This window comes from Rhincodon typus, chromosome 34, assembly GCF_021869965.1.
Source record: "Rhincodon typus isolate 14 chromosome 34, sRhiTyp1.1, whole genome shotgun sequence".
Classification (NCBI taxonomy): Eukaryota; Metazoa; Chordata; class Chondrichthyes; order Orectolobiformes; family Rhincodontidae; genus Rhincodon; species Rhincodon typus.
In genome coordinates this window covers 18676784-18703816 of record NC_063365.1, presented here as the reverse complement: position 1 = coordinate 18703816, position 27033 = coordinate 18676784, and the positions used below count along the sequence as shown (strand labels likewise).

Sequence of the window (27033 nt, the reverse complement as noted above, 5' to 3'; positions counted from 1 at the left end):
TTCGACATTAAGCGAAACACAATTTATTCATACATTGTGGTTAAAATACAGTAAAAGAATTGGCTTAGCTTTAACCCTATTGAAATGCTTAACAAAATAACAGATACAGTAACTATTGCTAATTAACTGTTCCGATACAGTAACAGCCCATAAACACACCCTTGCCAAAGTCAATGAAATAGATGGTCTTGCATTCAATCTTTGCAGCCCAGGAGGAAAACATCAACAGAAAACAGAAGACTTACTGCAGCTCCCAGACCCTGCTGAGACCCCACCACATCTGCTGAGAGCTAAAACCAAAAATCCTGGTTCTGCGGGAGTTTGAACACACCCATTCAGGCTGCTCTTAATGTTCCAACTTCTTTGAAAAAACCCAAGGCCTCAGAAACTGTTTATAAATTTTTAACAGACAGCTCCATGCTTCTCCATAAAACCTCACTGTAAAAAGAATACAAAATACACCTCTTAAAGCCATAGAATTGTTACAGAGATACCTACCAGAAGATGAGATGCATGTAATAACTTACTTTGTAAAGTAAGAAAAGTTGTTACTAGAAAGTATTAATACAAAAAGAATAATAGTTTTGATCAGTTAGCTTGAACATGTCAGAGTCTGGACCATCCTTAACATGTCATGTCACATGAGCAGGACAAATTCCAGATATAATCTGCATAAACTTTCTGTACCGGTGATTTTTCTGCTGGCACCTATAAGAAGTCGGGAGAAAATCCAAGGTGGAATATTTAGGATATTCTTTTGTCTTGTGAAAGGACTCCCAAGTGTTCATCGCATCCTCACTCAAGCTAATTCTCAAGGGCAACTAGGGATGGGCAACAAATGCTGACTCAGCCAGCAATGCCCACATCTTATGAGAGAATAAAAGAAAAACTGAAAGCTGCGATCTGTGGCATTTTGGGGCTTGCATCTCATGTTTGCTGCCGTTCTGCAAGGCAGGTATTGAAGTTGTCCAATTCTAGATACTGCTGTGTTTTTGCTTCTCCTGTTAAGGTTGACCCTAGCACCACTGAACCAATGGTCATGAGAATTGAACTGTATAAAGTTGGCGAGCTATAAGCACGAGTGCAGTCAGTTACCTGAACCTTAGATACTGCCTTTAGCACAAGGCAGAGCTTCTCTGTTTTATAGTTTTGAGACCGGGACCAAAGTTGTGCGTAAAATATTGTAAAACTCTCATCCTATGGGAAAGCATTAAATCAAACCGGTTTTATTGGATTCTCACTTTGTATCCTCATTTCTCTCTGTCTCCCTCCTTTTGATGGAAGATCCTCCCCACTGCACAAAGACTTCTTGATGAGTTGCTTTCATCCCAGTCGACAGCAATTAACACAGTCTGTGGGGCTCCAGGTAACAGAGTTCTGGTGTAATTTTGTTTTACAGTTTGCATTTTTTCTTGGAGAAACTGTACTCATCATTTGTTTGGTATTGTTCCTTGGCTCATGACTAATACTATGCCTAAAAGTGACAGAAGAAGCATTTGGTGTAGATTTGCAGGATTATCTAGGTTTTGAGGAAGTTTAATCAGTCTCACGAGAACGGGAGAAATGAAAATAGACTGGCTGATGCTTTAGAGAAAAGGATCCAAATAAACTGATCAATGAGTGGAATCTGTTACAGTCAACTGGGAAAGCGAAAGGAGGGCAATAGCATAATATTGGATTGGAATGGTTTGCATGTGGTAGTATGTGGTGTGGCTCAGTGGTTAGCTCTGCTGCCTCACAGCACCAGGGACCTGGGTTCAATTCCACCCTCGGGCGACTGTCTGTGTGGAGTTTGCACGTTCTCCCTGTGTCTGTGTGGGTTTCCTCTGGGTGCTCTGGTTTCCTCCCACTGTCCACAGATGTGCAGGTTAGGTGAATTGGCCATGGGCAATTTCCCATGGTGTCCAGGAATGGGCATGTTACATGGGTTAGCCATGGAAAATGTGGGGATATGGGGTTAGGGTAGGAGGGTCTGGGTGAGATCTTCTTTGACCCAGTGGGCCGAATGGCCTCTTTCTGCACTGTAGGTAATCTGTGATTCTCTCATAGATGACATTGAGTTATGCAGACTATCCCAACTGGAAATGTGACAACAGGACATGAATTAGTACACATGTAGCAAGATTGCCTCTTGATACGTTGGGTTATGGATCCTGCAGAGAGCTGTTATCCAGAACTAACTCCTGCAAATAGCTAGAGTGAAATTCACAAATTAGACTCTGTAGACTAGCGACCATAATCTGTTACTGCCCTGATTGCAGCCATTTCTGTTTCATATGAAGTGTTCTCATGCAGCATCTCAGTCATTAAACACTGGATGGGTTCTCCATACTTGAAGCTGCAGAAGTTATGTGAATAGGCAAGATTGGGAAATTATGAAACTAAAATGTGCAAACCTACATATACTAACAGAAGTCTCCAGAGGATCACAGACCCCTTGTAAGATCTTGCACTGGAAGAATGAGACATGTTAAGTAAAATCCTGTCTTTGGAGGTTTGGTTCCCTTTGGTTTTCTGTTGTCTATGTATCCTCCTATCACATAACCTCATGTGATTATTGGGTGTCCTAATGAAATGGAGAATTGCACCTAAACTGTACACTCCACCCTGCAAGATCAACTCAATCAAAGCCAAATCTAGCTTCTTTCTTTTAGCAGTTTATAACGACTTAGTGAAACACTCACTCTTAGCGAAGTTGCGAGTTTGTGAGATACACCTTGCATCAGCTGGTAGACCATGGTTGTTAATGACCTGAAGAATGTGAGTTTATTCTGAGGCAAAGTGGTTCAGTGAGGTGTGACTTTCTAGAGCTCAATATAGAGTGCGGTTTGGATCGAATACATTCCTTTTGAAATATGTTGCTGCTACTCCCATTCTTGTTCTTGGCACTCGCAGACGTCAAACATGTTAGTGTGGGGAAATGACCACTATGTATATTAATTAGGACATTACACAGCACGACTTAGAAAATAATTCTTTCCACTTGACCCGAATGTGGAACACTAAGAAGGAATTGAGACAACTGCATTGTAGGGGACGTTCGATAAACAGGAGGAAGAAAGAAATAGAAGATTATGTTGGTATGGTGAAATTGGAAATGCTCGTATGAGTTGACGGGCCTGCTTCTGTGCTGTAAATACAATGCCACTTAATACCTTGTACTGTTGACTACATAAATATATATTATTTTGTAAAACTGTCAGTTACCAGATTTTATCTGTGGGAAACTTTGAATTCATTTGAAAAAGTTGATTGCTGTTGACAGATCCCACTGCTGGGCCATCTGCTTCAGACCAGAGCACCTGGTACCTTGATGAATCTACGCTTAGTGACAACATCAAGAAAACTCTCCACAAGTTCTGTGGTCCCTCTCCCGTTGTGTTCAGGTAATCCTTTTTCTTAATCCATTGCCCTGTAAGTTTTTCCTGAAATGCTGTTCTTTTTTTGAAGCGCTCTCATCTCAGTCAGAAGATTATGGGTCCAAGACCCATGCAGAGTTTTGAGTGCAATAATCAAGGCTAAGTCTTCAGCTCAGTGGCCTGGACACTGGTCTGAGGGCATTTATCAAATCGGATGTTAAACCAAGACCCTATCTGCTCTCTGTGATGGATATAAAAGATCCCTGGTACAATTCCGAAGAAAGTAAGGCTGTTCTTTTGGGGTTTTCTGGCCAATGTTTAATCATCGACCCAACACCCACACAAACTGATGATCTGGTTATTAGCAAATGCTCTGCTCCTATGATGCTGCTTGGCCTGCTGTGTTCATCCAGCCCTGCACCTTGTTGTCTCTGCTGTTCATTGGTGTTAAGTCCTCTGGAAATGCCAGCCTGTTCCTCATTCTCAAAAGAGGATTCTCTGAGAGAATTTCCATGGAATTTATGGGGTTTTTTTGTAGTGAATGCCAAATTGTAAATAGGGCAAAATATATCCATTATAATATCTGAACGTTGAATTTTTTTCAAGTGTCATCGTCCTATTTCTCTGCAGGAACTTCTCAAATTGGTATGCAAAGTTTGTGTTCCAGCGAGCTGCCCCAAGGATAGATTTCAGAGCCATCTTCTTTCTGATATGTAGCCCATGTGTTCGGGAGGCAGGTGGCAGGGGGCGGCGGGGGCGGTTGGGGGGTGGGGTGGGGGTAGCGAGCAGTGGGAGCAGTGGGGGGCAGATAACTATGTGCATTTTGTGACAGCAGGCCTGAGGCACAGCCCTTCTGTTTGGTTCCCTGGATTTCATGGTAGTATTGGGTCGCTATGTTGATGATGTCGTCCAGTTGGGCGGCCTGTGATGTCATCAAACCGTGTGACGCATGCTGTTATCAAACTGTGATATACGATGTCATCCAACTCGGGTGGCCCGTGATGTCATCTAGATGTGCGGTTTGTCATTGGATGTGTCCTCATCTGCCTTTAACAGGAGCCTCGGTGAAGGCTGAAATTGTTGCTGTGTGGATTAATCCTCATATGTCTGCACTTGTAATTCAAGTAGTCTTGCGACTGTGATTCTTTCATAACCTTAAGCCCCTAGATTAATGCTCCACTAAGCTATACTGGTTCTCTAGTAAACGCAGTATACACCTTAGACTGATTTCAGTTCTATTAATTGATGTGATCCCAGTCTGTACAGTTTGTACCTTCTCAACAATACACTGACAGCATTAATGTCCTGATAAACATTAAATTTTAGAAGGTATGTCTTTGATGATAAAAATGCTAAGCTACTTAAACAAATCTTTAAGCATGTTTTAATTAAAAAGTAAAGTCAGAGCAATTGATCCTGCTAGTAATTTTATCCTGTCCCTTCCCTGTTCAATTTATTTATTTCCGCTAATGTAGTCCGTCTTCATCCAAGTTGACTCATTCTAATTCAGTCTAACATCCTTATTTAATCCAATCTATTATTCAGCTATACAGCAGGTGAACTGAATCTAATTGAACCCATCTTTTTTAATGGTGCTTGCGAATAAAATGTTTGATGATGGTGAGAGAATAATGATGTTACAGTGCCATAAATTTCACATCATACACTGTGTGATATTCTTTGTGAATTCTACAGCCAAGGGCAGCAGATACATGAGGTGGGGGGCAGGGGGGGCAACACCATGTCCGAGCCACTCGCCATCCTGAATATATATTACTGTTCCTTCAATGTCGCTGGGTCAGAATGCTGGGACTTGCGTTATGTGGCAGTGGTGGGGTGGGGGGATTGGTCGGGGGTGGGGGAGTGCCTACAGCAAATGGACTGCATCAGTTCAGGAAGTCAGCTCACCAAACTCCCCTCCAGAGCCATTACAAATGGGCAACAGGTACCAATGTGCTCTGTGATTAATGTTGTCATTTTAATATTTTATTGCGTGCCCTTTAAACCTGACTAAAGTCTGATTCCTGCTCCTAATTCTGCAGCAGGGAATGCGTTGCTAATTATTGTGAAATCTGTGCACCTTTGGTTAAGGTAGACCTAATGGATTCAGTTAGAATTCGCGTTTTGGTTTCAACCTGTGGTCCTTCAAATGACGCATTCATTGAGCGAGAGAAGGAGGCCCATTGAGCCCCTGACATGGGCACAGGCTCTCGGACTTTCCAATTACTACCTGTCCTTTTCCTTTTCCTTTTCCTTTTCCCCCACAGCCATGTAGTCCAGTGACCACCCCCCCCACAAACCATCCTGACCTTGTTGCTTCACTTATTGTCTTTCTGAGGCAGTCACCAATTGGTAATACAGGTCTTGGTTTTCACTGCAGTGATGTCAACTCATTGTATTTGTCATCCACGGAGCCTCCAGCCGCTGCAGAGTGGGCTTGCCTCCTACGGCCCCTCCGTGGACGGGAACCGGAGGGCATCTGGAATCTTCTGTCGATTGTCCGCGAGATGTTCAAGCGCCGTGACAGCAACGCAGCCCCCCTCCTCGAGATTCTCACCGACCAGTGTTTGACCTACGAGCAGGTATTGGGCTTCGGCTCAGAGTGTGACCCTTTTTTAGAATGTGCGGTTCCGTGAGCTAGTGGGGTGGGGGGGGGGGTGCGGATGCATTAGTCCCAGGCACTGGCATTGCAAGGTCAAAGTGGTACTGGAAAAAGGAAAGGCCCAGTGGCGTAGAAAGAGGCCATTCAGCCCAACATGCCTGTGTCAGGAATTGCAATGATGTACAAGTGATGGCACAGTGGTGAAGTGGAGAGAGTCATAGTCATACAGCACGGAACCAGTTCGTGCCAAACTAAACCAATCCCACCTGTCTGTTCCTAGCCCATATCCCTCCAAACCTTTCCTATTCACGTACTTATCCAAATGTCTTTCAAACATTGTAATTGTACCCCCATCCACTACTTCCTCAGCCATTTGGCGTCTGCACAGTATCACTGTAATTCTGCAGAAAATGGCTGAATATAAGAACTTTGGATATTCAGAGCATGAGTAGGCCGTTCAGCCCCTCCAACCTGCTCCACCACTCAATTAGATGACAGTCAATCTTTTACCTCAGTGCTATTTCCCTGCATTATCTCCATGCTCCTTATGCACTTAATATCTCTAAGGTTTTAGAGTAGATTTGTAGCTCGGGTTGTGGTTGGTTGGCTCGCCGAGCTGGTTCGGTGTTCCGCTGATGTTTCATTACCCTGCTGGGTAACATCATCAGTGCAGCCTCCGATGAAGTGCCGTTGTGTTTTCCCACCTGTTATTTAAACTCTGGTGCCCGTTGAGCTGGATTACCTCACTTCTGGTTTTCCTTCGCAATGGAGTGTGTATGGGGTCTAGCTCTGTGTGTTTGTTGATGGCTTTCTTAGTGGAGAATCAGGCTTCTGGGAATTCCCGTGCTTGTCTCTGCTTCGCCTCTCCCATGATCCTGGTGTTGTCCCAATTGAATTGGTGGTTTTCCTTATCCATGTGGATGGAGATGAGTGAGTATTGGTTGTGTCTTCTTGTTGCCAGTTGATGTTCGTGTACTCTTGTGGCTAATTTCCTTCCTGTCTGTCCTTTGTCATTATTAAATGGACCAAACTAGAGGAGACACATGAACTAATAAACAACACCGTCACTGGGATCAGATTTACCAGGGAAGAAGGAAAGAACAAACAGCTCCCATTCCTGAATGTCATGATGCAATGCAGGACCAATGGAGAATTCCTAACAAACGTACACAGGAAAGCCACACACACTGACCAAGTACTGAATTTCAATAGCTATCACCCCAACACACACAAACCAAGTTGCGTGAGAACACATATTTAAATGAGCAACAACACACTGCAGCAGCACAGAGCTACACCAAACAGAAGAAGAGTACTTCTTCCAAGTATTCGAGGACAATGAATACCCAAAAAACTGAGTCAGATTATGCCTATTGTACAAATGACATCAGGAAGATACTACATGCTCTGACACACTCATCACACTACCTTACATCAAGAACACATCTGAACTGACCACAAGACTCCTACAACCATTGGGCGTCAGAGTAGCACACAACCCACATCAACCCTATGTCAACTGCTAACCCGAATCAAAGACCCCTTACCCACTATGGACAGGACCAATGTCATATACAAGATTCCCTGCAAGGACTGTGACAAACATTACATTGGACAGACAGGAAGAAAATTAGCCACAAGGGTACACGAACATCAACTAGCAACAAAAAGACACGACCAATACTCACTCATCTCCATCCACATGGATAAGGAGAACGACCCGTTCGACTGGGACAACACCAGGATCCTGGGACAGGCCAAGTACGGGAATTCCCAGAAACCTGATTCTCCACTAAGAAAGCCATCAACAAACACACAGAGCTAGACCTCATATATACTCCATTGCAAAGGAAAACCGGAAGTGAGACAACCCAGCTCAACGGACCCCGGAGTTTAAATAACAGGCGGGAAAACACTACAGCGCTTCATCGGAGGCTGCACTGATGATGTTACCCAGCAGGGTAATGAAATGTCTGCGGAACAACGAACCAGCTTGGCGAGTCAACTAACCACAACATTTAATATCTAGTCTATCTAGAACAGAACTGGATAAAAGCAGTTAAGTCAAAGCTAAAGATTTGATACAGGAGGACAATTTATCTGGATTTGAAATGATGGTATTGGGTAATAGAGAAGACATTATTTTGATGTCTGTTTTAAGACCTCGTAAAATAGTTTTATATTTAGATAGCTTATTTTGTTTTGTTTTATTTCATTTTGTGTTTCTTTTGGTAATGAAGTTGTGTTTGTTGTTAAAGAAAGTGGTCAGCCTTGTGTACCTATGTTTCAGTGAATGGCCACAACATTAAATTAGAAGATGCCAGATTTCACTCTGGGATCTGCTTTATCCAGTAGTACTCAGTTCGGATCATTATATTTGCTTTTGAATCTGTTGTGTACCAGACTTGTCAATCCACTTGAGAATGTCACCAACCAGGAGCAGTGTGGCCTGTGAACGTCTATATACACATTTGCTTGAAGTAGTGAGTCATAATTCAAATTTGTTCCAGGCAGCACCCACTCTGCGATTGCGTACAGTTATGTGTAAACCTACAATTCAGTAATGAGATGTGTAATTCCTCCTAAGACGAGTGCACCAATTTTATTTCCCATTATAATTGGGACTGGAATGGTTGTTTGTGGCCGGCATGGACAGGATGGGCTGAAGGGCCTTTTGTTTAGTGTTGTAGACCTCTATGTTTCTGTAATTATAGAATCGAATAGGATGAGTCACCAGAACAAGGATGTTCCAGGAGAGGGCTGTAAGTGTGCTGAGAAGTATGGTGAAACTTTTAACAAAACTGGTACAACTTTCTCTTGGGTACTGAAACTGGTTACTTTCTGATGTGTTATCTCAAAGAAGGGCTCTGCCTTTGAGACCACTAAATAATATCATGAATGTGACACTCTATTCCATCTCTACTCTATTTATTAGCAGTTAGTAGCCAGTCAACCAGTTGGCTCTGTATGTACTGTGATAGTAATTGAAGCAAGCCCTTAGCCCAGGCTGGATATGAGAGTCTGCGCCATAATATTAGTGAACATAGTTGTTAATAAGTTTCCAGATATCTGACTTATTGAGAGCCTGGCTCTCTGTGGTTTATGTCGTGTGTACAAACCACAAGAACATTAGTTTCCTTTTCTTTTTAGAACTTAGTTTTAAGCTCCCTTACTTGTCTTTTGAAATTGCAAAGCATTGACTGAAATCGCACCACGGATTGTTTTTGATGTCATCCTAAGATTCACAGAAGTGGCAATGTTGCCCTTCCTAAAGGCAAACATTCACACTAATGTAGCAGGTAGGAGGTCCCCAGCCAACGCCTTGAGTAACCTTTGATCCTTTTCCTGTAGCTTTTGACCCTAGAATCCTCTCATAGTCAAACCCACTATTCTGGTTAGAATCTACTGCAGCAGCTCCAATGGATGCTGATGGGGTAAATGTTTACCCCTTGGGGAGGTCTGGAGCTGGAAGGCATAGTATCAGTATAAAAGCTTCCCCGTTTAACAGAGTGATGAAGAGAATTACCTTTCTCTGAAGTTTGTGTAGTTTGGAAATCCGTATCCCACAGAACAATGGAGATCAAGATATTGAATATACTCCAGGCTGAGATGGACAATTTTTTTCACCAAAGAGGGGTCCTGAATTATAGGCAGAGACAGGCTGGAAAGTGGAATTGAGGCTCAGAACTAGTCAACCACAACCTTACTCTGAATCATCTTGAGGGGCTGAATGGCCTACTTCCTGCTCCTAGTCCTTACGTTACTGCCTCATAAAGAGACTTCTGGCTGCACTGCTCATCCAAGTGTCAGAATGTTGTCAGTTCAAGCCCCGTTTCAGGGCTAGAGCAAATTGTCCAGACTGGACACCTCGGGGTGTGTTCTGAGCTGGTGTTGCATGTCGGTCAGACCCGAAACGTTAACTCTGTTTTTTTTCCTTCACAGATGCTGCCAGACCGGCTGAGCTTTTCCAGCAATTTCTGTTTTGTTTCCTGGTCCTTTACCCTGTTGTGCTATTACTGTGATCTTGCTGTGCACATTATGACAGCCGGTTCTCCTGCACAGAGCCATCTCCGCTGTAGATAGGCCCGGTCCAGCGCTAACTACCATCTGGAGGAGCCTTTCCATCCTATCAAACCATTATGATCACACAGACTGCTGAAGTCCCGAAAGGGGCGTACGTTAAATATCCAGACCCGGCCTCGTAGAGATGAAAGGATCAAGTTTAACGTTTGTTTTTGTTTAGTCGGCGAACTCAGACTCAGTGAGTGTAGCTGATCTTTTCTCCTTCTTTCTCTCTCTCTCTCTCTCTCTCGCTCTCTCCTGCTCCAAATGTTTTTCTTCCTGTAGATAATTGGATGGTGGTACAGCGTACGGACCTCCGCGTCTCACAGCAGTGCCAGTGGTCACACAGGCCGGAGTAATGGTCAGTCAGAGGTGGCAGCTCATGCTTGTGCCAGCATGTGTGATGAGATGGTGGTCTTGTGGAGGCTGGCAGTCCTGGATCCCACCATGAGTCCTCAAAGGTAATCAAAAGTATGTCCCCTTAGCGAGCGTGGGGGTCCCTAGCATTAAAGGGGTAGGCAACTACAAGTTACTGCTTGGTGGTAAAGGATTTAACTATTGCTGGGAGCAAAGTGACATACTGTCCAAGCTGAAGGGTGGCACGGTGGCTCAGTGGCTCAGTGGTTAATGCTGCTGCCTCACAGCGCCAGGGACCCAGGTTCGATTTCAGCCTCGGGCGACTGTCTGTGTGGAGTTTGCACATTCTCCCTGTTTTTGCGTGGGTTTCCTCCCACAGTCCAAAGATGTACAGACTAAGCGGATTGGTCATACTAAACTGTCCATGTGGCCAGGGAATTTTAGGTTAGGTGAGTTAGGCATGGGAAATCAGGGGTAGGGGAATGGGTCTTCGGATGTTCTTCGGAGGGGCGGTGTGGACTTGTTGGGCCGAATGGCCTGTTTCCACACTGTAGGGATTCTATGATTCCTTTCATACAGTTACTCCTGAGCTGCTGCCTGGGAAATCAGGGCTCCCACAGAAATAGAATGACAAAGATTCATCACCCTTTCCAGTAATCATCACCGACCCATATGTTGCAAATATGACATGCAAGGGAAGCATTAACTTCCTGCATGCAGCAGTTTCCAAATAAGCATATCTTTCAAAGTTGGCAAGAATCACATTTGTCATTTTAAAAGTAAACTGACACACTTCTACATACAAAATGCCATCACTCCAAACAAGCTTTCTGCACATCAGAGAGGTCACAACCAAATGGGGTATGTGTTTATCTCTAACACAACAACTGCTCTTCAGTTCAGTTGTAGCATGCAAGTTGCTTTCAGATAGTTGATAGTACCTAAATTATAGAATCCTACACAGTGGAAAGAGGCCATTAGGCCCATTGTGTCTGCACCAGCCCTCTGGAGAGCATCTCAGACCCAAATTCCACCTTATCCTTGTAAGCCTACATTTCCCATGGCTAACGCTAGCCTGCACATCCCTGGAAACTATGGGCCATTTAGCACGGCCAATCCACCCTAACCTGCACATCTTTGGACTGTGGGAGGAAACCGGAGCACCCGGAGGAAACCCACACAGACACAGGGAGAATGTGCAAACTCCATACAGACAGTCACCTGAGGCTGGAATTGAACCCAAGTTCCTGGCGCTGTGAGGCGATAGTGCTGACCACTGAGCCACCATGCCACAAATCATTATGGAATAAATCTGTTCAGTATTACATTGTGCTGTTGAAAGCATGTTCATCACCCTGCCACCTGTTACCTTCCTCCCCACTCCCTGAATAAAGTAGATCCTGAACTCCTGCATCTCTAATCGAGATAGTTTGCGTTAGTTTATGAGGAATTGATTGCCTCGGGTTTCCCAGGTGCTTGAGTGTTCCTTTGCTGAAAGCCGTGTCTCTCAGCCCTCCCCTGGCTTTGCAGGTGCCCGCTGAGCTCCATTGCAAATGATGCCCTCCCCCTGCCACTGTGCAAGGTTGGTTGGGTGGGATGGGGTTGGTGAATCTCCCCGATTTTGAGGATGCGGATTCATCCATTGCACCCGCGCCTTTTGAGCATTGGGTTCCAGTTTCTGCATCGGTTGGGGCTGGCTGTGGAAACAAGTAGCTCAAGTCGGGAGGGAAGGAAATAAGCTAATTGGACTCGCGTGACGACCCCCTGAATGGGACACGTGATGTTTGAGATTTGCTTCGGAATGGTTTTTCTTGTGGCGTGTGTGTGTGATCGCGGCGTTGCCTTTTGTCTTTTCTCAGGAGGAGAGAACTTTGCTCACAGCTCAGGCAGTGGCACCTGAAGGTGATTGAGATCGTGAAGCGGGGCCAGCACCGCAAGTCGCTGGATAAACTCTTCCAGGGTTTCAAGCCCGCCATTGAGGCCTGCTACTTCAGCTGGGAGGAGGCATTCCCCGTTCCCGGAATCACGTACAACAGCACAGAGAAGAAGAGCGCCTTCTGCTGGGCCAAGGCCGTGCCGCACAAAAGCAGCAAGGCCTGTGCGGACACACACAGCGCTGACTCGGCCTGTGAGCCAGGCAGCAAGGCGACGCCGACGGCAACGGGCCCGGATGGCAACGGGCCCAAACCCGCCTCCGTCGGCAAAAGCAGGAGCCCACCGGAGCCTGTGGTCCGCCCGAAGGACGGTGCGGCCAAGAGGAAGGCTGGATCTGATGTGTCCCGGGGCAACGTGGGCCGCCCGTCGTCAACGGCGACGGAGGCCGAGAAGCCTGTTTACAAGCCGGGCCCGACCAAGTGCAAACTACCTCAGGGGAAGTGCTCCTCCGGCAAACATTCAGGGAAACGACGGACCAGCAGCGAGGACAGCTCGTTGGAGCCCGACTTGGCGGAGCTCGGCCTGGATGACGGCAACCTGGCGCTGGGGGCCGAAGCCTCCAACACCTTCGACTTTGACGACGGCAGCTTCAAGGACTTGTACCCGGACGAGAGCGACGGCTTCTTTGCCGAGGGCTTCCGGCTGGAAACCAACGGCTGTGCGGCCAAGCCGCAGCCTGGGGAGCCGCCCGAAGAAATGAGCAACGGGGAGCCAGAAACCCCGGCAAAGGCCGACCCCTCGTCCAAAACCCTGGGGCCAGAAATTGCCGAGAGTCCTGCCGCAGGGGAGGATGACTATCAGGTCTATTACCTTAATCCGCAGGAAGTGACTAAGGAAGAGGGCAATAAAGAAGGAGGTAACGAAGAAGAACAGGATATCTTCGCCGGTTTGAAACCGCTCGAGCAAGAGAGCAGGATGGAGGTAAATCAATCTTCTGCACGTAGTCTCTCAATTTTAAAATCCGGAGGTGAGCGGATTGATTTTTTTGTAGAGCCATTGAGCAGTTTTAGGCCTCTACTCTCTGGAGCTTAAAAAAATGAGAGGAAATCTAATTAAAGTGAGTAAGATACTAAAAGCGATTGACCAATAGAGCGTAGAGAGAATGTTTCCTCCTGTGCAGCAATCTAGAACGAGAGGTCATAGTTTTAGGATAAGGGGTAGCAGATTTCAAACAGCGAGGAAGGAATTACTTCTCTCAAAGGGCACGCATATGTGGAAGTCACTCACCCACTGTGTGGTGGATGCTGGAAGATTGAGTAAATTTAAGGAGGAGATAGGTTTTAAAAAAAAAATCTGTCATGGATTATGGAGAGTGGGTAAGAAAGTGGAGTTGAGGCTGAGATGAGATCAGGCATTAAACAGAAGTTGTTGGAAAAGCTCAGCAGGTCTGGCAGCATCTGTGAAGAAAAATCAGAGTTAACATTACGGATCTGGTGACCCTTCCTCAGGAAAGACCAGACCTGCTGGGCTTTCCCAGCAACTTCTGTTTTAGCTTGTGATTTACAGCGACCGCAGTTCTTTTGGTTTTTGAGATGAGGCATGATCGTACCAAATGGTGAAACAGGCTTGAGGGGCTGAATGGCCTACTCCTGCTCCTAGCTGTTAGGCACAGATTATGGCCACGGTTATAACACAGAATCAACAACTCGGTGATCATGAGTTCAAATTCTATCATGGCAAGTAATGGAATGGAACTTAATCAGGAGAATAGTGATTGGGAATCTTCTGCAGTATTTTTTTTAGTTAAAAACAACCTCGATTACTTCCTGAATGTGCTTCAGCGATGGGAATCTGCTATTGCCCCGTGGCCATGTGAACTCTGACCTCTGCACTGTTCCTGAATGCCACCTGGTGTGGTTCTGGAAGGCACTATATTGTAAAAATTGAAAACTTGATTTATTTTTTTGGAGATACACGTCCCCACAATAACTCCAGTGGGTTTGAGAATGCAGCCCACATGTGCTTCATAAAGGGTCAAAGTTGTGCACTTCCTGAGAACGCGATCCCGTTTCTTGTCACTGTTGAAGTATTACTAAGATGGAAATGGCCTCTGGCAGGTTCCTGTCCTGTTCAGACGTGAGAATTGCTAAACCTAATGAGACAATGCTTCAAGATCAAATTGAGCACTAACATCTTCAGTATGTTTGAATGCTATAACAAGGCTGCTGTCTCATTAGACTGGGGTGGTTTAACCTGAGGGTCATCATGCCACATGCGAGGGGAGAGGTTGGGAAGGAGTGTCCTTCTGGGTAACCTCAGCCAGTGTGGGAATTGGACCCATAATGTTGGCATCTCTCTGTGTCACAAACTGTCCATCCAACTGAGCTAACCAACTCCCCTAAGAGTATAACACAGCTGTTAGAAAAATACTCAAGTATATTGCTACAAGTTATTCATACAATTACCAGCTAGCAATTGCTACCTTTCAATGAAATTCTGCAGCAACTGCCATGTTTCCAGGCTATAACATTGCCTCCTCAATTGTCAGTAGTGTCTTGAACTGTAACTACTATACTATGCCAGCCATAGCGTCCGGCGTCCAGCGTCCACTGTGAGTTTCCCAAGAAGCACAGCCTTAGATCATAGATCATAGAATCCCTACAAGTGTGGAAACAGGCCCTTCGGCCCAACAAATCCACACCGACCCTCGGAGCATCCCACCCAGACCCATCCCCTCCAACTCACCTAGCCTAAACGTCCCTGGGCACTATGGGCAATTTAGCATGGCCAATCAACCTACCCTGCACATCTTTGGACTGTGGGAGGAAACCGGAGCACTCAGAGGAAACCCTCACAGACACAGGGAGAATGTGCAAACTCCACACAGACAGTCGCCTGAGGGTGGAATTGAACCCAGGTCCCTGATGCTGTGAGGCAGCAGTGCTAACCACTGAGCCACCGGCTTGTCCATTTCTTTATTTAAGAGAAGATTCTTGTCAAGATGTGACTGCCTTTAACCACTTACTGGCTGGCACCAATTACCCTTGAGAAGGGATGGGGAGCCACTGAATTCTGTGTAGGGGAGATGGTCTTGAGGTGATTCCGCAGTGACTTCCAGAATTTAGTAACCCAGTGAGCATGAAGGAACTGGGTTGGTAGAGTTCCAGGTTAGAATGGCATGGGACTTGTGTCATAGAGTCATACAGCAACGAAACAGACCCTTAAGTCTGATTTGTTCACGCCGACCAAGTTTCCCAAATAAAATTAGTCCCCCTTGCCTGTATTTGGCCCATAATCCCTCTAAACCTTTCCTATTCATGTACCTGTCCAAATGTCTTAAATGTTGTAACTGTGCCTGCATCCACTACTTCCTCTGGCAGTTCATTCCACATACAAACCACCCTCTGTATGAAAAAGTTGCCCTTCAGGTCCTTTTGAAATCTTTCCCCTCTCACCTTTAGTTTCAGACTCTCCTACCTGGGGAAAAGACCTTTTGTGATTCACCTTATCTGCGCCCCCTCATGATTTTATAAACCACCTCTCAACCTCCTATACCCCAGTGAAAAATGTTCCAGCCTATCCGGCCTGTCCTCGTGCCTTTAATTTTCCAGTCCTGGCAACGTCCTTGTAAGTGTTTTCCGAACCCTCTCCAGTTGTTTTCCTGATGATCCTCCCTTGAAAGCAAGCTAGGCATATCTCTCATGCCTTGAGGGAAAGCTGCAGCTAGTCGAGGTCCGCTGAGCTTACCAACTTTCCAGAGCTTGTGACTTTGGGAGGCGCTCTTATAGGAGGTTTGACCATTTGCTGCCATATATCTTGTTGAGGGTACTCCAGTTTGACTCTATGACACAAGTCCCATGCCATTCCAACCTGGAACTCTAGCACCCTACATGATCACTGGGTCACTAAATCCTGCGACTCACTGCAGGATCACCTGAAGACCATCTCCTCCATGCAAAATTCAGCGGCTCCCCATCCCTTCTCAAGGGTAACTGGTTCCAGGCAATAAATAGTTAATGGCAGTCACATCTTGACAAGAATCTTCTCTTGTAAAGAAATGCAGCAGTGTTACTGCCTCCAGTCTGATGTATTGTACCTTACATAATGCTGTCCTACTCTGGATGCTGGAAGTAGACAACAGATCAATTAACATCTACAAAACAAAATGACTCATTATAACTGTTTGCATATGAATGGTTGACTAACCTGATAGGTGTTTTCTCAGAGATAGTAGGAACTGCAGATGCTGGAGAATCCGAGACAACAAGGTGCAGAGCTGGATGAACACAGCAGGCCAAGCAGCATTCTCGAAGTTTTTGTCTTTATGCCAGACTTCCAGCAATTCTAGATTTCTCCTTTTCTTATTGCAATCTAATTATCCTCTCCCGGACCCAGTTTTAGACCAATAACCTGGGTTAGTTGCCTTGAAACAAGTGAACTGCTACAGGGGTCCCTCTGTTTATGATACTCATTCTTACAAACTCTCGTACTTATAGCATCTCGTCCTTACAAACACGATCCCATACAGAAGTTTAATTTTGAAGATCTAACGTATGACCGTTTCCTCATACTTGCAAACAGCTATTTTATTGTGTCCTGCATTGTGTTCTGACTTGCGAGCGGACTCCATATCAGAGTCTGTTTACAAACTAGGGACTGTACTCCCTGTGTGTTAGTGATGAGGAAATTTAGGACGATTAAGGATAGGGTATTTTTCTCCTAACTTTCGCTTGTAGTAATTTTCGATCTGCAAGTATGAAGGCAATGAGATTATGAGCACACATTTGTAAACCTCCCCCTTGGGTAATCCATATTGAAAGACAAAAGACTTGCATTTATATAGTGCCTTCCACAACCTCAGGATGTCAGAAAGTGCATTATAGCTAATGGGGTAAGTTTTGAATTGTGGTTACTGTTGTGATGTAGGGAACACAGCAGGCAATTTGAGTGCAGAAAGCTCCCAATCACCTATTGATAATGGTTTGGTTATCAATCTTTGTGATGATGTTTGAGGGACTGAATGCTGGGCTCCCCTGTTGCTCGTCAACATGACGTAGTGGGATCTCGTGGAGCCATTTAAAAAGATGGATAGATGCCCAGATTAGCCTGTCGTCCAAAAGACCTACCTCTGACAGTGCAGCACTCCCTCAGTACTGCAGGGGAACGCCCATTTTGTCCTCTGGTCTCTGGGGAGGCACAAGAGCCCAGGACTTTATGACATGGGGTTGTGGGCGCGACCAACTGAGCCACAGCAGCCATAAAGCTAGAGAGTTCAGAGAAATGTGCTGGTTTAGTGAGCAGCTGGAAGATGGATATCTTTGCCTCCAGCACCAGCTTTTATCCAGTTCTTGGTTCATTGCTGCAGCTACAGTTTAAACTTGTTTTCTGTAGGTATTATTTGCCTGTGCAGAGGCTCTTTATGCTCATGGCTACAATAACGAAGCTTGCCGATTGGCAATTGATCTCGCCAGAGACCTCCTGGCCAATCCTCCGGATTTGAAGGTGGAACAGCCCCAGACAAAGGTAAGCACAAAAACTTCAATATTTGATCGATTTCCGGTCATTGCTTGTTTTATTGTGATTTTCTTTCTAAGTAAGTCATTTAAGCATGGCGTTCGAAACTTTTAATGATTGTGAATCCATATCTATGATTATTTAACAGCCCGTTGCATTTTGGTAGCACTTTTAACACAGTAAAGCGTCCTAAAGGGTTCCATAGCTTAACTTTGGAAAGTCAGTGGCTGATGCCAAACTATTCCGAAAGACAAGAGGACAGAGATTGTCGAACGGGGTAGGATTTGAGAATGGAGAGAGTCGAAGTGGTTTGGCGAGGGGATTCCAAAAAATTGGGGCAGGTGAAGTCATGATAAAAAGAGAAGATGCATGTTAGGTCAGAACTGGGGGAGCGCAGAGCTCTTGAAGGATTGGAGGCTGGAGCAACTTGCAGAGATTTATGGGGGAGGGGGGGGGGCGCAAAGCCAATACAAGGACGACTCCTTTCAAATGGAAGTGTTGCCAAGACTGGGAACCAATGCAGTCTACTTGCTGGACCCAATGGAGGTGCTTACATTTAGGAAAAGGTTTTTGATTGGGTGCATGCAGAGAAAATGCTTCCACTTTGGGGGGAAACCTGAAACTATTGGCTGTAGAAATTAGATAGAAGTTCCAGAGAAACCTTACCCAGAGATTGGTGAGAATGTGGAGCAGCTGAGACAGATATCATAGAGGCTTTTTAAGTGGAAGCTGGATAAACACAGGATAGAGGAAGCAACACCAGAATACGATAGCAGGATGGATGGAGGCATAAATGCTCGCTGAGACCAGATGGGCTGAATAGCCAGTTTTTGTGCAGTATCTTTGATGTAACTCTGTGACCACAGGGAAAATATTCAGAATAGTTATGAAAATATTCTGATTTGAATTAATAATAAATCGGTGAAGCTTTGATTGTAGAAAGCACCCTCAATGATGCTTTTAATTCGTCACCTCAAAGTGCCTTCACACTGTTGCCACCTCAAATGGAAACTGTAGATGTCACCAGGAATTTTCTCTTACCTTGACATGTACAAGTACTCAAACTGTGAAAAGTGAAGGGTATGATCTAAGTGTACTGTTCCAACATTCTTCAGTTTGAACACATTGGCAAAACTCTGCATGGGACTCAAAGTAGAGCTTGCACTTGGATTGTGATGAGACTGTGGCTTTAAGACGTTATTTTGTCCGTTTTCCTTTGAAGTGAGGGTTTAAGGCAAATGCGCCAAGCAGTCCATGAGAAGATAAAGAACTTGTGAAGCCTTGGGTGGGTTTCTTTTTAAAATTGGAACAATAGAAGCAGCCTGGCTGGGCATGGTCAAGCTCCCACCCACGGAACCAGGATCTTTAGCTTTCAGCAGTTGTTGCTGGGGTCTCAGCAGGGACGGAAGGCTGTGAATCTCTCCTGGCTACTATACTCTCTCTTTCAGAATTGTCTTCTGTTGTTCTTTCCTCTTGAATTGGAGAACATCATGTGAGACAATCTATTTTCTGAATTTGCCCTTTTGCTAAGGGTGTGTTTGTGGGATGTTACTATATTGGAACAGTTACTGTTTAGTAGTAAAATAACGTATTATTCTGTTAAGTTTTCCATTAGAGTTAAGTTATTCCAAGTTCCTCTTTCTTTCATTGCATTTTAACTATAGCGTTTGAATAAATTGTGTTTTGCTTAACGTCGAGTAGTTTAACCAATCAAATTGCATCTGAAGGACAGCGCCTCACATTTACCTCTGAAATAAAAAAAAAAGTTAGAGTCTAGGCTATCATTTTAATACATTTTGAGGGGGTCTGGTCTGGTCCAGAACAGGATAAAAATGATGTCAATACATCCTAGTTGGCGTGATGCGAACTACCTGAGTTGCTATTTTGCTTTTACATTGCAAAGCATTAAGATGATTGACAATAGGCCAAAAGTGGGGATGAGGGAACTTTTTTATTTTAAACACATTGTGTAATGACAATGTGGAACATGCTGGCTGACCGGGTGGCAGAAGCAAATTTAACAAGAACTTCCAAGAGAGATTTGGTAAATTTTGAATTGATTTTATTGGCACGTATCCTCAAGTACAAAAGTACAGTGAAAAGTGTAGAATGTCACTATACAGTTGCCAGCTTAGGTACAAGTACCTAGGCACAGAATCTTAAGAACAAGGTAGAAAGAAAGAAGAAAGTTAAAAGTTAAACATTGCATTAATTACAAAACATACAAAATAATATTAAAAGTTACACATTGTAAACCTTCTTGGTAGAAAATAAAGAAATAAAGCTGAAAGTTCAAGCATTACAGTTTTTCTTAAGTGTTTAGCCGCAATGGGACTGCACTTTGAGGAATCACCTCAAGACAGGAAGTCCACGCTCAGAAAGAAAATATTTGTGGGGTTATTGGAGGTGCTGCGAATTGGATAGCCCTTTCAGAGTGTTTGACAGGATGAATGGGTTATCCTGTTTGTCATTGTCTTGGCAATGACATCCTGCACGTTAGTGAGCAAGTCCAAGTCTACCTTCATTCTGTGGCGGTGCTGGTGTTCGTCTGGGGTGGGCCAAGTCAGAAGTCACACGACACCAGGTTATAATCCAACAGATGTATTTGAAATCTCAAGCTTTCAGGGTGCTCCTGAAGGAGCAGCACTCAGAAAGCTTGTGTTTTCAAATCAATCTGTTGGACTATTACCTGGTGTCGTGTGACTTCTGACTATCTATTTCATTCTATCTTTTGTTCCACCTGTAATTGTGAATTTTTTTTTTTCTCTCCCTTGTCCACAATATTATTTGGTGGCATTGAGTGCTTTGCAGGGGAAGCAGTACCCTGTGGCTATAAAGCACATTGGCACACATCATTAAGTTGAATACAGGTGCGAAATAGTAATTGACAGAGCAAGAAGGATATTGAACAGATTCAGACGAATGAATTGTAAAACATTCCTACGGACCAGTAGACAGGTGGAACAGATTTCCAAAGACCTTTTTCTTTCTCTTGGGATTGATGCGTGCTGAGAAGGGGACTTGAGATTTAAGCAAATGTAGTGTATTTTGGGAATGAGACCTTCTGCTAAAGCCTTTCAACTTGCACTCATCAGGACAAGTGTGAGAATGCTAAAACAAAATATCTGTAGTTAGATGTGGTTCGATGTTTGCTAGGCAAGCCCTTGTGCACTGATTGCTGTACTAACAACCAATTTGAAATAATCAGTTGAGTTTATGTGGCTGTTCTACACTTGCGAAAAGTTACGCACTTTTGTACACAGTGTTATGAAGGGGGAATGGCCGAACCCCTTTGATAGTTAAACCAAAACACAAGCCCCAATGTATTATGACGGGGGTAGAGGTTCCTTTATAATAATTACCCCTGAAACACCCAGAGAAGCTCGCCTTTCCCTTGCAATCTGTTAAAAGAAAAAAAATCCCTGATCTCCACTTGACAAATAATGAGTAACAATTTACTTGTTTAACCCTGACAATGAGCAAATTAACAGAATCACTAACAAACTGAACAATTCCCCCCCCTAGACTAGTAACTACTTCCTAACTGGTCTAAATTTTACTGAAATGCTGTTCAAATAAACACAAGTCCCACTTGTAAAAACCCAGTTAATTTAAAAAAAAATTTTAAAAAAAATCTCCCCAAGTTCACAGAGTCTACGTCTTCACCGCTGCATCTCCAATCTTCCTTCTGTTGATTTCACGTCACAAACACTTTTCTTTCGCTGATTCTGCTGTCTTGGATGTTTTTCTCTTTAATTTCTTTGATGAGGATTTTGAGCTAAAACGCTGTGGTACCTCTAATGGGTCTTTTCAGAGAGCTCAATAATTTTATGTGAAAGCCAGGTTTGTATCTCGGATGGCAGACTTGCTTCCGGGGTGGCTGAAGTTTGACTGTCCCCTCCAATGGCAGTTGGCTCTCTGCCGATTTTCTAAATGCCCTCATCTTTATACCTGCAATGACATAGTATTTCTTACGTAGCATTGGTTCAATGTTATCAACAGCATCAGTTTTTAAATCCAATTGGCTTTGGATCGCTGAGTGCTTGGTTTAAATTTATTGGTCCAATTCAAACTTGTTGCTTTGGTATAAATTCTGCTTGGCTCTTCGATATAAACTGTTTCGATTCAGGCACACTCTGTGCACCATACTTGTAAACTTCCAGGCACAGACAAAGCACAATCTCTTAAGAAGGACCAGGCACTCTCTTTCCCCACTATCTCTTTTTTAACCAAGCGCTCTAAGTCCCTGCTTTCCAATTCATGAATACTCTATCCAACTTCGTAACAACAGTGACCTATTTCCTGTAAACAAAAGGAATATGTTCAAGTCTCTCGCATTTTTTGACTTACCCAGAGGCTTGGGGGAGCTTGTAATTCTCTGTCACGTTCTCCATGGCAACATCTAGGCCAATCAGAGTTGACTTGCCAATGAATTGGCATCTTTTTCTTCCATGGTGTAAAATTGTGGATCATTTTTGCCTTTATCATGAACCAAGTTGAAAGGCTTCAGCAACATGAGTATTACTGAGAAAAAAAGGCATGTTCTGTATGATTGAGTGTAAAGTACTGCTTTATTATTTTGTTCAGGAGATGTGGGGAAAAATATCTTGATCATTAGTAAAGTTGGCAATCAATTGACTGAGTGGGAAAGAAGGATTGATTCTATATGGATTCTGTGTGGAACAGAATAGAAATGGGGGGCATAGACTTGAGGTGAAAGTATGGCCTTTTAAGACTGAGATGAGGAGAAATGCCTTCACTGAGAGGATTATGAACCCTCAGTGAATGCGTAGTTGTTGAATGTGTTTGAGTTTGAATTTGGATACTTAGGCCTCCAGCATGTGTGGGCAGAATAGGAAAGTGGAGTTAAGGTTGTAGATAAATCACGATCTTATTGAATGAAGGGACAGGATCGAGGTGCTACATAACATACTGCTGATTGATTGATTTTATTATCACGTGTACCAAAATACAGTGAAAAGCTTTGTTTACGAGTGGTACAGGCAGATCACAGCAAGCAAAGGATGTACAGATCAAAAAGACTTCGAGGCATACAGGTTACGTTGCAGGTTACATTATTTGAGGCTAGAGTCCATTCAACAGTGTGATAATGGCCAGAAAGAAGCTGTTCCTAAATCTACTGGTGCGTGGGTTCAAGCTTCTGTACCTTCTGCCTGACGGAAGAGGTTGTATGAGATCATAGGAGGTCATTACCAGGGTGCGATGGGTCTTTGATGATGATGGCCGCCTTTCCGCGGCAGCGAGCCATGTAAATGGAGTCCGTGGATGGAAGGCTGGCTTCCGTGATGGTCTGGACTGTGCACACCACCCTCTGTAGTTTCTATCGGTCCTGGGCAGAGCAGTTGCCATACCAGGCTGTTATGCACCCGGACAGTGTGCTTTCAATGGTGCATCTGTAGAAGTTGGTGAGGGGCCTTATGGACACGGCAAATTTCCTGAGCTGCCTGAGGAAGAAGAGGCGTTGTTGTGCCTTCTTGACTGTCGCATTTACATAGAAAGTCCCGGACAGGTCATTGGTTATCGTCACTCTGAGAAACTTGATGCTTTGCACCCTTCTCAATCTCAGTTCCATTGATGTAGATGGGGGCGTGTTCTCCTTTCTTTCTGAAGTCAATGATCAGTTCTTTAGTTTTGCTGACCGTGAGACACAGACTGTTTTCATTGCACCATGTCACCAAACCCTCTGTCTCCCTTCTGTATTTTGATTTGTCATTGTTAGATATCTGTCCCACTATGGTGGTGTCATCAGCAAACTTGTAGATGGTGTTCATTCGGAATTTGGCAACACAGTCGTGGTGTACACGGAGTACAGTAGGGGGCTAAGGACACATCCTTGGGCGGTTCCAGTGTTGAGTGTTATTGAGGAGGAGGTGCCGTTCCCTATCCTCACTGGTTGCGGCCTATGGGTCAGAAAGCTGAGGATCCAGTTGTAGAGGGTGGAGCCAAGACCATGGACATGCAGTTTTGAAATCAGTCTGGAGAGGATAATGGTGTTGAAGATGGAGCTGTAGTCAACGAGCAGAAGTCTGATGTAGGTGTGTGTATATGGTCCAGATGTTCCAGGGATGAGCACAGGGTAGGGATATGCCATCTTCTGTGGATCTCTTATGTCGGTAGACAAACTGTAGTGGATTGAGGGAGGCTGGAGTTGATGTGTTTCTTTTCCTTACATCCTTAGGGACCATATAACCTTTCCACACCTGACCCTAAACCGTCCTTGACCCAATCAAACATATCACAGCATTGGCAAATGTAAATGTGTTTCCATTTCAGGGCAAGAAGAACAAGGTTTCGACTCACAAGCAGACCCTGATTGCTACCAACACCCTGGCTAAAGCTGCCTTCCTGTTGATAGTCCTCAGTGAAAGGCAGGAGCTCCACGATCTAGCCTATAGCATTGGAATGTTTTCCCTAGAATTGCAGAGACCACCAGCATCAACGAAAGCCCTGGAGGTGAGCAACTCAAAAATACTGTCATTGAACTTCTTGTAATGACAATTTAAACAAAAAAAATTACTTCTGGAGCTATCTTCTCTATCCTTGGCAAGGCCTCTTGTGGGGTACTGTGTCCAGGATATTATTAAGCTAGTGAGGGCTCAGAAAAGATTTATTGGGATGTTGCTGGGTATGGAAGGTTTGAGTTATGAAGAAAGGCTGGATAGGCTGCGACATTTTCCACATAGGAAGTTGAGAGGTAACGTTATAGAGGTTTATAAAATCATGAGGGACAGAGATAGGGTGAATGGTGGACGCCTGGGGTGGAGGATTTCAAGACTAGGGGACATATTTTCGAAGGTGAGAGGAGAGAGATTTAAAACAGACTTGAGGGACAAATGTTTTTTACACCGGGAGTGGTTTGAGTGTGGAATATACAAAAGGAAAGGGCATGGATTTCTTCAGAACTATAACCTCTGCCATATCCTTTCTGGAAGGGGAATGTTAACCCAGTTCATTTTCTTTTATTCGTTCATGGGACGTGCGTGGTCAGCATTCATTGTCTATCGCTAATTATCCTTGGGGCAATGGTTCGAGTCCCACCATGGCAGCTGGTGGAATAAAACTTCAGTTAATAAAATCTGGAATTGGACGTTACTCTGAGCATTGGTGGCCATGAAACTATCTTGACAATATTGTTTATTTTTGGCAAAAGCAACATTGAGAGGGCTAAATACAAGAGCACAGATGTACAGCTGAGTCTTTATAAGGGTCTGATCAGACTGCATTTGGAATATTGAGAATAGTTATGGCCCCGTATCTAAGGGAGGGATGTGCTGGGATTGAAGGAGTTCCAGAGGAGGTTTACAAGAATGATCCCAGGGATGAAGGGCTTGTCATATGAGGAGCAATTAGGAATTCTGGGTCATCCTCGATGGAGTTTAGAAGAATGAGGGGGGGGATCTGATTGAAACTTACAGAATACTGAGAGACCTAGATGGAGTGGACATGGAGAAGATAATTCCACTGGTAGGAGAGACTATGACCTAGGGGCACAGGCTGAGTGTGAAGGGTTCATCTTTAGAACTGAGATGAAGAATTTCTTCAGCCAGAGGGTGGTGAATCCATGGAACTCATTGCAGTAGAGGGCTGTGGAGGCCAAGTTATTGAGTGTATTTAAGACAGAGAGAGTTTCTACATGGGTAAGGGGATTAGGGGTTATGGGGAGAATGGGGTGGAGAAACGTCAGCCATGATTTGAATGGCGGAGCAGACACCATAGGCCAAATGGTCTATTCTGCTCCTATATCTTATGGTGTTGACTTCTGGAAAGTAAAACCAGGCAGAATGTCAATCCAGCATTGTACCCCAATCCCACCATATTCCTTCAGGAAGGGTGAAGTGAACATTCCACCAATGATTTTGAAGTGCACCGTATGAGCAGGCTCACTGTGCCCTTGAATTCTCTTCCACCTCCCGTGCTCGTGCTCGTGCCAGCCTGCCATCACCAAGCACGGTCACGTGGCTGTTGTTCAAGCAGTTGCTTAAGCGGCAGCAAAAGTCCTGGTCAAATCTGCTGATTCTCCCCTCGTGGGAACGACAGTTCAGCAAGCATAGGCAGCTCAGTGGTAAGCACTGCTGCCTCACAGCACCAGGGTCCCGGGTTCAATCCCAGCCTCGGGTGACTGTCTGTGTAGAGTTTGCACATTCTCCCCGTGTCTGCGTGGGTTTCCTCCAGGTGCTCCGGTTTCCTCTCTCAGTCCAGGGATGTGCAGGTTAGTTGGATTGGCCATGCTAAATTACCCATAGTGTGCAGGGTTGTGTAGGCTAGGCGGGTTAGCCATGGGCAAATGTAGGGTTATAGCGATAGGTAAGGGGGGTGGGTCTGGGTGGGATACTGTTTGGAGTGTTGGTGCAGACTCGATGGGCTGAATGGCCTCTTTTTGCACTGTTGGGATTCAATGATAAATTGATGAAGAATCCCATGTTCTGGATGTTGGTTTTGTGCTGAGCTGAAATTCTATCTTCTATCCGTATACTTGATGATACAAAGTTTAACATGTTTTCTGCTACTTCCACCATGCAGGATGAGTTTATTTGCTGTTTTGTTTGGTGTCACGTTCCTTTCCAGCAAGGAGCTATGTTTGTGACGTTCCTGTGCAGCTTGTACCCCAGAATATCTGAGCAGTTTGCTGGATGACTGCTAATATCACCGATTTGTGTAATCGTGCCATACAAATGTGGCTGTGTGTCCTCAAAAGTATCCCGGTTTTTCAGGTGAAGCTAGCCTACCAGGAATCTGAGATTGTGGCACTATTGAAGAAGATCCCACTGGGGGTGAATGAGATGAACACGATACGGGAGAGGGCAGAGCAGCTGAGGGAAGGCAGTTTCTGTGATTACAGGCCGGTTCTGCCACTCATGTTGGCCAGCTTCATCTTCGATGTCCTGTGCACTCCAGGTAAAGTGCTTTTGGTCTTGTGTAGTCGCAAGGTACCTGCAGCTCATGGACAAGCCATTTATTCCTCCTCTGTCTTCTCTCTTCCCCCTCTCTCCCTGCTCTCTTCCCTCGTTCCTCTTCCCCTCCTGCCCATTTCCCCTCTACCTCCCCACTCAGTGTCTCTCTACCTATCTATCCCTCTCTTCCTTGTGCTCTTGCTCCCTTTCTTTCCTTTTTCTCTTTTTCTCTCTTTCTCCTTCCCTGCTGTTGTCCTCTTCTTTCCTTGTGCTCATTCTTTCTCTCACCATCTGCCTGTCTCCTTCTCTTCCCCACTCTTCCCCACTCTTCCCCACTCTTCCCCACTCTTCC

At 44.7% G+C, this 27033-nt stretch overlaps 1 protein-coding gene across 5 annotated transcripts in view; it reads left to right on the top strand.

The window, feature by feature from the left end:
* zswim8 (zinc finger, SWIM-type containing 8) overlaps positions 1-27033 on the top strand; it is a 175229-nt gene that overhangs the window by 103982 nt on the left and 44214 nt on the right. For all 5 annotated transcript variants that reach the window (XM_048616155.1, XM_048616158.1, XM_048616156.1 and 2 more), the window contains 8 exons: positions 1285-1366; positions 3266-3386; positions 5740-5941; positions 10309-10484; positions 12240-13236; positions 17647-17778; positions 24064-24243; positions 26502-26685. In XM_048616155.1, coding sequence (XP_048472112.1) covers positions 1285-1366; positions 3266-3386; positions 5740-5941; positions 10309-10484; positions 12240-13236; positions 17647-17778; positions 24064-24243; positions 26502-26685 — 2074 coding nt within the window. The remainder of the gene's footprint in view (positions 1-1284; positions 1367-3265; positions 3387-5739; positions 5942-10308; positions 10485-12239; positions 13237-17646; positions 17779-24063; positions 24244-26501; positions 26686-27033) is intronic.